An 8,581-nucleotide genomic window follows, 5' to 3' on the forward strand; every position below is an offset into this window, starting at 1 on the left:
ATAAAAGGCCAAAAGTTTAAAATATTTATAAAAGTGAAATTTAAATATCATTAATAAAACAATATCAGTTTCTTGTAAGGAAACATTATCACGAAACAAGCAACCTAAATTTTAGTGGACTTTCTAAAAAAATATAAAAACTTGAAATAAATTGTATTCTTTTCACCTAAAAAAGTAGCAACAAAAAAATAAATAAATAACAACCATGAATTAGTCCTTCGAATTAGGATCGTGCATCATTTTGTTCCTACACATAACCTTACCAAGTTTTTTTGTTAAACATTTCTAATGGTCACAACTTTAAATCGTTCTTTAGTTGCCACTTGGCATGATTAGTAGCTCAATCTTCTGCTTATATCTATATATATAAAGGTAATAAGAAAACTCTTACATATAACAAAAAATTAAAATTAATAAATTTAAAGGATAAATATTCAAATGGCACTTCACACTCTCTCTTTTTTTATCCCAAAAGTTGGACAACTTGGATCAAATGTCGCTAAAAGAAGCACATGTTTTCCAAATATTCTTCAGGTGATTGCACGACAATATGCTCAAGCGGTAAGCTCTTAAAACATATATTGCTTGGTGACGTTGCCCCATTTTATTATTTATAAACATGAATCGATGGGCGAATCTAGATTAAACTCGTGGGACAGCTCAATTAATTCAACAATTCTACTAGTATATTTTCAAAAGGGGAGTTATTTGTCATGTTATATCTGTTTAACATCGTATATGTAGCAATTTTGGGTGGCATGACAAATAATATGTATTTCTCTGAGCACGGAGTAATTGGGTTATGGTTATAGTACAGATCTATTAGGCCATTATGTATTAAACATTTTGAAGCATTGAATTATGGCTTGAGTATGCTGAGAAATAAACTGAGCTATATATGTCTATATTTCCTTAAAGGCTAAAAAAATGAATATGATATGATTAGGGATCCGGATCTCACTCTCATCAAGATGTGACAAACGCGGCTAAAAGAGGACTCAACGAGGCACTAAGAACTGGAGAAAACTTGAAAAATAAGGCTACTTCCACTGCTGAAGATGTACAAACTTAACACCTCCTCAACTGTGTTAATGTTCCATTTTTGATATCATGCAGATTTTTTTTGTTAACAAATTATAGATAACAACTGGTTCTACATACAAGGAAAAAAAACTTTTCTTTAAAGAAAATAATTTTAAACTCAACCATACTCATAATTTTAATGTTGATCATGAACGTTCTTATATTCGACTATTTATGACATCTGATATAATTTTTATATTAAGATGACTGAGAGTTCAAAGGAAGCAGCACATAAAGTAGCAGAGAAGGCAAAACAAACAGCACAAGGAGCATGGGAATTAACTAAGGAAACTGCCCAGAAGGCTAAGGACACTGCATTTGACAAGGCTAACGAAGCTAAGGAAACCACCAAAGAGACCATTGATCGTAGCATGAATACTAAGAACAATCCCCCTTGCTAGAAAAACACAAGCAGGACTTATTTAGTATACTTTAATATTGATAATATGAATCATAAGCTATACATTGAGTTTATTCGATTCAAACCAAATTATATGCTTAATTAGCATTGTTTTATTCTGTCATCATTTCATCATTTGTAGTTACTTTGTAGGATTTTTTATTTTACGTGACTGTAAAAGAATTGCAATATTTAATGCAAAGTAAAATAAAGACAAGTTTTAGTTTTGTGGCGTCCAACTGGGGAAAAGACTTAAATATAAGTTACTTCAAAATTTTATGATTAATTAGATAATATGATAAGCATGTACCTGTTATTTAATAGTGTAACTAGATTTGTGACACACGAAACTCGTGGATTCATTTGAGCTATGTAATTTATGTTTACTTTTTGCTAATGCTAATACTTGACTAAATACATACGATAAAACTATTGCTTGCATGAAACTAGATGTACATGTAATTTGTAGAATCTATCTCAAAACCTAAGAAAAAAAATTGAGAAGTAGTATACATGTGGACAAGGCCCTCGGAAACTGCGTCCTCGGGATCCACACTAGGCATAATCGACTCGAGGTTCTTTCGAATCGAATTAAGACATATTAGAGTCGCCACCAAGTTTTTTGGGAACTTGGAACCGTTCAAGTCAACTTTACACCTTTCATCGAAAAGCATAAAGCCAATCGACTACGAGTGATTAAAGATAAAGACTTGTACCCTATATCACTCGATTTGAATGACTCTCGTAATCCAATGGTATTTAGACGGATCCACAAACCATAGATCTTGAGTAAGGGGTGAGGGTACGTGTTGGGAAGCCCATAAGGACACCCAACCCCGCCCGTCAATAACGGCCTCTACTAAGTCAAGTGTCGGATTTCAAACAAGGTCATAGCTACTACGATGTATGATATGCAAACGTTGTTTTAACCCTACCATGTGAAGTTCCTATGTCGATTTAGATGCAACTAAACTAAGTTTGTCAAAGTTGTAATTTAGCATGCGGGTTGATTAATCTAACAACATACAAAGCAAACAAGGCTTAAAGGGGAATGGGGGAGCCGTTGGGATCTACCTATTACAAACCAGGCATTTCATGCCGACACAACAATAAATTAAAGATACAACTCGATCTAAATACAATTGCTACATACGGAACCATACACGACACAAAACACGGCCATTCGGCCTAGAAAACCGTGCACAAAGGGGGTGACTCACGGCCTACATGACACACGGCCTTGGGTCACTCCTCGTGATGTGTGCTTTCGCTCAATCTCATCAAATTAGACATAGGGCCACGCGCCAAAGCATGCATTAGCATAAACCGGGCCATGTTGCTTTAAACAACATGCGGTTTACTACGCTCCTACAAGCATTGGGGAACAACCGTCTAACCAAACAAGACTAAGGTTTTTTGAAGAGGTTTTGACTCAATAAAAGAAAACTAACTCGAAGATTACAACTCGATAAACAAACTATAAATTACAAGCTACAAAACAACAAAGAACAAATGATAAACAAGGAAAGAAAAACGAAATAAGAAAGACAAGAGACACGGCCAACTCACGGCCCAAACCAACGGCCACCCTCACGGCCAAGACAAGGCCATCCTAGTTCCTAAGTTAGGTTCATTGGTTAGATCGAATGATTGCAAAACGGATTAGAAAACGAGTTAGAAAACAAGTTATAAAACAGGTTGATCGATTGAGAAGAAACGCGCGAGTGTGTTATTCTACGCGGCCTAAAGGGTCCAATTAGGTCAGATATCATAAGATTAATGCTTACTCGTCGAGTGTTAATAGGAAGGTGCTAATCACGCACTCCTATGCTAGCGAGAAATCAAGTGATAAGAAAGATGTATTCAATTAGGTTATAGAATTGTTAATCGATTTTTAAAGCTATGTCGATGTACCCTAATGTGTCTAATTAGGTTATTAAATTGATATAATGTCATCTAAACGAATTACATGTTAACAATCAGAGGTTAAACTAAAATACAACGGGTCCTAGGGTATGTCGAATTGGCCGAAATAACAAAGGGGTCAAAAGCGAAGAGCGAAGTTAGAAATTCGTTTTATTTATGCCCTACCTTGAACACGAGGATATGTAAATGAGACGGGGGTGTACGACCGACTGAAGTAGCGGTTTATTTTCCCATCTCAAGTCAACGCGGGTGTTCATGGTGGTACTTTAACTCATACTCGGACTAAACTAGTTTCATAGTTAATTAAACAATCGATAAGCAAAAAACGATAAACGAACAAAAACGAACTATAAAAGAACAAACATAAAACGAAATAAAAAGGGAGAAAGAGGAGGATTTGATGCACCCTCAACCTACATGTATCGTTGACACCGTCTTGGGTCGTAATCGATGGTAGATTTTATCTCGAGAGGCCGTCGTCGACGAAGAAACAAGCAAACACGCGTTTTTTGACAAATCTGGACAGCAACTTTCAAATGATGATTTCTCCCTCGTTTCACGACGAAAATTCGATTTAAAAGATGTTTTGAAAACTAGAAAGAGAGGAGAACAGGGATCTTAAAGCAACCCCTGCTCGTTTTGGGTTATTGGGCACGAAAAACGAGCACAAACAGAACTGGACAGACAAGAATAAACCGCGAAAACAGAGTGTATAACACTCTATTTTTCGAGGGATTTCGTGTATTCTCAAGGGCAATTTGGCTCGTAAATCTTTGTCTAATGTGTAGATGGATGTTATGTGGTTAATTAGGAACAAGAAAATCGAGTTTTGATGGAGGTTTGAGGGATGAACGAATTGTTTTTCGAGGAGGACACACAAACAGTTTCAGTTTGTATATCGGTTTTGTGGAGGGATTTTGAGAGGCAATTAGGGTTCGTTTCTGAGGTTTAAAGTTTGTGAGTGATGGTAGGATGTGGGGAGAACTTAGAGGAATGAATGTATGGTGAAGGGGTGGTATTTATAAGGGGTTAAAGTAGGGTAAAAGAGAGGGAGAGGCAGTCGGGCCTGCTCACGCATAGCTGCTGTCCAGCAGCTTTTGTGAGGGTTTGAGAGGGGTTTTCTTGGTGATTAAGCTAGGATAATATGGGTAGGATACTAGGGTATGGGTTAGGGTTAATGGGTACGGGTTTTGGTGGTATTTGGAGCGGGTTTTGGGCTCGGGAATTGGCACGCAAAACAGGGGGGCTGTTTGTATGCGGGCTGTTTGGGGGGGTGTTTGGGATGGAATTTGGGCCGTGGATAGGGGGTTCGAACTGGGGTGGATGGGTATCGGTCTAGGTTGGTTAGTGTACTCGAGATTCGTGCCAATTCGTAAAGAAAACGGGCTCAAAAACCGAGCTAAAATCGAGCTCAAAAACATGCTTAAAAACGAGCTTTCTTCGCTTTTTAAAATCGATTTTTCAAATCAATTAACCCATTAAAATAAATGATTTTTCAAACCAAATATACTCATAAAATGATTTTTCAAATCAATTATTTATTTTATTTTCAATAAAATAAACTTGGGAAAATAAATTCAAAATAAAATAAAATAAATTGAATTTACCTTAAAAAAGCTTTAATTTAAATATCATTTAAATTAATAAAATGAACTCACTTAAAAAAACATTAATTTAAATATCATTTAAATTAATAAAATACTTCATCGACGACGCCCATTCTACATCGTAAAACGAGCTCCAAATAATGACAATGACAACTAAAGAATACATGTGTCCTATCATCATCGGGTGTTTGTCGGGTTCTCTATAAATTCCAATATCGACGGATACGGGTATCTCTGAGCCCCCACTTTGACCGAGGCTTGGACAAGGCGAAAGTCAAAGTATACCCCAGGTCCCTCTCGACCGAGGATTTCAGGGTCGTTTATAGTCCATTAGACTTGCGTATATAAGCTCGCCAGCCATAAGAAGAGATCATACCTGAAACTTCGTTGGGGATTGACTCTTGCTTCTGTTGTGTCAAGTTGTCACCGTTGGTCGTCGACCCATAAAATGCATATATGGTGGGTTGAGCCTTATCCTTAGGCGCCTACGTATCCGTTTCTGACGGAATCAAACCCGCGTCGTAGTTCGGCAACTGCTGACACATGCCCAAAGTTTATCATCTGCTGGCATTTGTCCAAATTCATCATCTGTTGACATTTGCCCAAAATTTATCATCTGCTGGCATTTGTCTGAAATTCATCTGTTGACACTTGCCCAAAGCTTATCATCTGCTGGCAGGTGTCCAAATGGGACGGGACTTTCCGAGGATGTTGCCGCCGCTTTCATCATTTGCTTTCAGCTACGGAATTCTTCCATTTCATACTCTTGTATTGAATTGAATTCTTGGTGGATGTCATCCTTTACATCTTGATAATGGTCTCTGAAGCCAACGGCCAGAGCCCTGATTTAATGGCTCTAAAGTCGAAGACTTTAGAGCCCCCAGTTGAAGCATATCCTGCTATATTTGAAACACAAAAGCGTACTAGCAATAATCATCACATAAGCACATTGGATCATCGATCTTGAAATTGGATCATTTGAAAGATTGGGTCATCGACCCGAAAATTGAATTTGAAAATTTTGAATAATTGGGCCATCGACCCGAAGTTTAAATTTGACATCACTTGGTATGTTGGGCCATCGACCCGAGGTCTGAAGTTGAAGTGTTGGAATGCTGGGTCGTCGACCTGAAATTGAATTTGAAAGACTGGGTCATCGACCCGAAACCTGAACATGTTGAAAATTTTGAATAATTGGGCCATCGACCCAAATTTTGAATTTGACATAACTTTGATGTTGGGCCATCGACCCGAAATTTGAATTTGAAACGAATCATTTGGATGTTGGGTCGTCGACCCAAAATTTGATTTTGAACTTTGAGATTTGAACTATCTGTCCATAATTCGCAAAAGAAGTTTTTGAAATTTTGAAATTTTGGAATTTTTTGAAATCGAACCTTGATGGGTGAGCATGAAATACGACTCAGACACTCTGCATAACCTGTAAACCACGTGGGCGTAGCCCGCTACCGTAAAACAAAAAAAAGAAAATAAAACCGCAAGTGTGCACGGGTTTTAATTCAATTATTGACTTATTGGGGGTAGAAATGTAAATTGGCCATTCTGGCGCCAAAGGATGGCAAATGGGAATCACAAGGCCATCGGACTTGAGACGGAGATATCGTATGGCATGGGCGTGCTCCCAAGGGCACATGGGAATCAAGATCACTTGGCATTGACAAGGTGGATTAAACTCACGGAGCGACAACATTGGCTTCGCCTAGACACTAAACACAAACTGCTTTTATGAGAACACTTAGACATCACACATGACTTTTGTCGGGAACATTCTGTCACTCTTCTCCTCGCCTCCTTTCTTTTCAGCGAGTATTCATCATTTCTTGCCACCGCCTTCTTTCTTTTCAGCGGGCTTTTACTATTTTTCTTCCACGCCTTCATTCTTTTCAGCGGGCTTTTCATATTCTGTTCCCAACACAAACCCACATCTATGTGACTCAGCATCTTTGCCTAGACCGTTCCATAAAGCTCATTCTGAGACTTGATACTACTCATCTGAACCTATATCCTTATCCTAGCCTACATCGAGTGCTAAGACCGACTCAAACAAAGGTGGCTTCATTTGGACTTGGTTAAGACCCGTAAGAAACCGACAAGATGACAACTTGGTTGATGAGTGGATTGAATCCCTTATTCTGAAGGACTGCCTACGTATTCGCGTGGAGCGAAATCAAATCCGACGTAGTTCGATCATGGTGCATAAACATGGTGTTTTGATTGTGTGTACACACTCGAAGGTTTAACCTAAGGTATCATGTCGTATCCCATTCCAGCCTGTAAGGTACCGTTGAATCCCGTGTTTGGGGTTAGGTGTAAAAGGCTTGGATCTTTTGGGATGTGGAGCTTGGTAATAACAAGTTGGAATGGTTAACCATCATTCTGAAGGTTTTTTTTGTGGTGCTAAGGCCAAGGGCTATGGCTGCTGATGTGGTTGGAATGGGTGTCTCGGGTTTGATGAACCACGAGTGCAAATGGGTTGAAAAATGATGTGGGTTCAAATTTCCATGTCTGGACCCTAAAGGCTGGGTGTAACAACACAAGCGGAATAATTCTCAAAATTCCCGACTATCCCTTTGTAACTGTCTCAGGAAGGACTTAGAGGGTAAAGAGGTTACTACTTAAACTTTTGGGCTTCGCCCATTGAACCTCAACTATGGGTACTTGACTTGAATTCTGGCTTCCGTAACTTCGACATTCAACCAAAAAGCATTCCGCAATAACTTCAACATTTTTTTTCTTTTTTTCTTTTTCTTTCATCTTTTTTCATTTTTTTTCTTTTGCTTTTTTTTCGTCCTTTTTTTTTCTCATCTTTTCATTCTTTTTCATCTTTTTTTCTTCTCTTCTTGAAAATGGTCTTCTATTCATTCCCTTAGTCACAAACGGATACACCTTAAAAACTGGGCTTCGCCAACTAATTTGGGTCAGAACGAACAATTCCTTGTTAGAACGGGTTGGTTTCTTCTCTCTTCGAGAGGGGATGATTTTGTGGGGATGGGCTTGCCTTCCATCATCGATAGGGAAACCAGGAGCTAGTCCGGGTTCATCATAGAATCATCTAAAGGCTTGTCACAAACATTGGTTCAGATGGAGGTTTTCTACCACCAGGCATGGAATAGGTAAAGGAATCAAACACGGGATCCTAGTGTACCTTACATTATGAAACGGGACATATTTCTACCCCAGGGATCTCTTTGAGTGTGTTGTGCATTTTATCATGCTTTCAGAATGATTGGGGATTGAAGACAAGACATATTTGGAAACGAAACTGCGACTTTTATTGGAATGACAAATGCTTAACAGACTCGAAGGAACGATTCCTAGGACACACCCTAGGACATCGCGGAACAAACGACTCAAATTCAAGAAAGGAAAGTCCTAGACTCGACTCAACTAAGATTAGGAAACAGATCCCGACTCATAATTTTCAAATCTGGTCTTGAGCTTTCTCTTGTTCAGCTGTCAGCTTAGATGCTCGGCTCTTGTCCTTGATCCCTTTGATGGTCGGCCTCCATCCCGAGGTAGTCCTCTGAGGATCTACGCCAGTGAT

The 8,581-nt window shown here is 38.6% G+C and overlaps 1 protein-coding gene across 1 annotated transcript; it reads left to right on the forward strand.

The window, feature by feature from the left end:
• Positions 1-379: 379 nt before the first annotated feature.
• LOC141646226 (uncharacterized) lies at positions 380-1,710 on the forward strand. The gene is made up of 3 exons (XM_074454195.1): positions 380-561; positions 947-1,060; positions 1,287-1,710. The coding sequence occupies exons 1-3, from the start codon at positions 439-441 to the stop codon at positions 1,482-1,484; spliced, it is 435 nt and encodes a 144-aa protein (XP_074310296.1). The 5' UTR covers positions 380-438; the 3' UTR covers positions 1,485-1,710.
• The last annotated feature ends 6,871 nt before the right edge of the window (positions 1,711-8,581 follow it).

The sequence above is a fragment of the Silene latifolia genome, chromosome 3, assembly GCF_048544455.1.
Source record: "Silene latifolia isolate original U9 population chromosome 3, ASM4854445v1, whole genome shotgun sequence".
Taxonomy (NCBI): Eukaryota; Viridiplantae; Streptophyta; class Magnoliopsida; order Caryophyllales; family Caryophyllaceae; genus Silene; species Silene latifolia.

What these genes read in the sequence shown, in the direction of transcription:
- LOC141646226 (XM_074454195.1), top strand. Translation starts at nt 439, where the DNA reads ATGGCACTTCACACTCTCTCTTTTTTTATCCCAAAAGTTGGACAACTT. An exon ending in CACGACAATATGCTCAAGCG is followed by an intron (nt 562 to 946) that starts GTAAGCTCTTAA and finishes TGATATGATTAG; the next exon opens with GGATCCGGATCTCACTCTCA. An exon ending in CTACTTCCACTGCTGAAGAT is followed by an intron (nt 1,061 to 1,286) that starts GTACAAACTTAA and finishes TTTTATATTAAG; the next exon opens with ATGACTGAGAGTTCAAAGGA.